This window comes from Solanum stenotomum, chromosome 6 (genome assembly GCF_019186545.1).
Source record: "Solanum stenotomum isolate F172 chromosome 6, ASM1918654v1, whole genome shotgun sequence".
NCBI lineage: Eukaryota > Viridiplantae > Streptophyta > Magnoliopsida > Solanales > Solanaceae > Solanum > Solanum stenotomum.
In genome coordinates this window covers 52631773-52634318 of record NC_064287.1, presented here as the reverse complement: position 1 = coordinate 52634318, position 2546 = coordinate 52631773, and the positions used below count along the sequence as shown (strand labels likewise).

Here is a 2546-nt window from a genome sequence, read left to right as displayed (position 1 = left end):
TTTCTGCATCTGCAGTCCCCTGTAAACATAACAATCTCTGTATTTAATTCACCATGGTGGAAGTCACAAATCCTAACACCAGCTCAACAGGAAACAATACAATCGATGTAAGTAGTCCTCTGTACATTCATCCATCTGATAGTCCAAGTATTCTTCTCGTCCAGTCTGTGTTCGAAGGAGTAGGTTATAGGTCATGGAGAAGAGGTGTGATAAGGTCCCTTTCTGTGAAGAACAAGCTAGTTTTCATAACTGGGGAATGTAGGAGACCAGCCCTCAATTCACCCCAATATCGCCAATGGGAAAGGTGTGATAATATGGTCACATCATGGATACTTAATTCCCTTGGAAAAGAAATTGCAGACAGTGTCGAATATGTCTGTGACTCTTTGGAACTGTGGAAAGAGTTAGAAGATCGCTACGATCAAACGAATGGAGCCAAATTGTTTCAGATCCAGAAAGAAATTAATGATCTAAGTCAGGGTGCTCTGGATATTACTGTATACTACACTAGGATGAAGAAATTGTGGGAAGAGCTGAACAATTTGAATGTCAAAGATCAGTGCAGTTGTGTGTGCAATTGTGGAGGAAAGGACAACATGCACAAGGCAGAACAGGATAGAAGACTCATCCAATTTCTCATGGGGTTGAATGAAATTTATACTGTAATCAGAGGAAATATACTGATGATGAACCCCCTACCATCTATGGCTCAAGCTTTTGCTTTGCTAGTTCAGGAGGAAAAACAAAGAGAGATCAAACCTAACAATCAAATGTTCATGGAGGCAAGCTCAATGAATTCATCTATGCATGTCAATTCTTCAGGAACATCAGGTGGAGCTAGTTCTTCAGGATCATCAGGTGGAAGACAACAATTCAAAACCAACTACTCTACTTCAACTGGTTACAGTGGGAGACCAAGACCATTTTGTGATTTTTGCAAGAAGTTGGGGCACATCAAAGATAAATGCTACAAGTTACATGGCTATCCACAGAACAACTCTAATGGCAATGGGCAAAATTCAAGTGGTAATGGTAACCAAAACAGATACAATAATGCTCAGAATCAGAGGTTTCAACCTAATTACAATCCAAATCCCAGGTCTGCTAAAGGAAAGGGGATAGCAGCAAATGCATGTGGTACTGATGATACGCCTAATGCAGAACGAAATGATGGACCTTCAACTTACTCAAATCCTAATCTCACCAAGGACCAGTATGAATAACTTATCAGCATGATGCAACAATTTCAGATGAATAATGCAGGAGAAACCAATGAGGACCAGCTGTCAAGTGGAGCAGTGAACTTTACAGGTATGATAGCTTGCAACTCTTCTATTGAACTTGGCAATCTTTCATGTAGATGTTTTAAAACTAAAACTGATTTATGGATACTAGATTTAGGAGCTACACATCACATGACTTCTACCAAAAGCCATCTCTCGAATATCATTGTCTTACCTTACCCCTTGTTAGTAGACTTACCCAATTGATACAAAGTTAAAGTAACCGAGGTTGGGAGTGTGAAACTTGCTTCTATGATAACATTGCACAAAGTTCTTTTCATCCCATCTTTCAGATATAATCTGATTTCCATCAAATCCTTAGTAGCTCATCTCAAATGCATTGCTATCTTTTTTAATTCCTCTTGTATACTGCAGGGCCTTTCACTGAAGAGGCCTCTGGAGATTGGTAGAGTGCAAGATGGCCTCTATGTTCTGTGTCCAACCTGTTTACAGAAGAAATGTTTAGCAGTCAATCAATCTATCTCTTTTCAAAGTAATGCAATAGGTTGTCCACATAAAAGTCTTTCTCATTCATGTTCATCTTCTCCAATTGTAATGAATACCATTCACAATAATAAGAATGTTGTTTCTAATCCTGTATCTTCACATTTGTCTCATGGTTTTAGTACTGATCTATTATGGCATTACAGACTTGGACATGTACCTTTTGTCAAAATGAAAAATATATCCTCTATTCCTGTGAAATTTGCTACAAAACAACCTTTTTCATGTGGTATATGTCCTATGGCAAGACAAACTAGACTGCCTTTCCCTTCAAAATCTCACAACACCACTAAAATATTTGAACTACTTCATGTTGACTTATGGGGACCATATCATGTAGCAACTCATGACAATTTCAAATACTTTATAACCCTGGTAGATGATTTCAGCAGGTCCACTTGGACCCATCTACTAAGTTGCAAAAGCAATGCTTTGCACATCCTTAAAGCTTTTGTCAACATGGTTGAAAATCAATTTAAAACCACCATTCAAACCATCAGATCAGATAACGGTCTAGAATTCACCAGCCATGAGTCTACTATTTTCTTCCAATCCAAGGGCATTCTTCACCAGAAATCATATCCATACACACCACAACAAAATGGTGTAGTAGAAAGAAATCATAAATACCTTTTAGAGACTGCTAAAGCTTTGCTATTTCAGTCCAAACTACCAGTCAAGTACTGGGGTGAGTGTGTACTCACAACAACTTTTATCATTAATAGACTTCCATCTGCTATTCTTCATAATAAAACTCCT

General features: G+C 38.2%; 1 protein-coding gene across 1 annotated transcript in view; it reads left to right on the top strand.

The window, feature by feature from the left end:
* Positions 1-25, top strand: part of LOC125868900 (F-box protein At3g08750-like) — a 5364-nt gene extending 5339 nt beyond the window's left edge. Inside the window, exon 3 of the mRNA XM_049549465.1 lies at positions 16-25. Coding sequence (XP_049405422.1) covers positions 16-25 — 10 coding nt within the window. The remainder of the gene's footprint in view (positions 1-15) is intronic.
* The last annotated feature ends 2521 nt before the right edge of the window (positions 26-2546 follow it).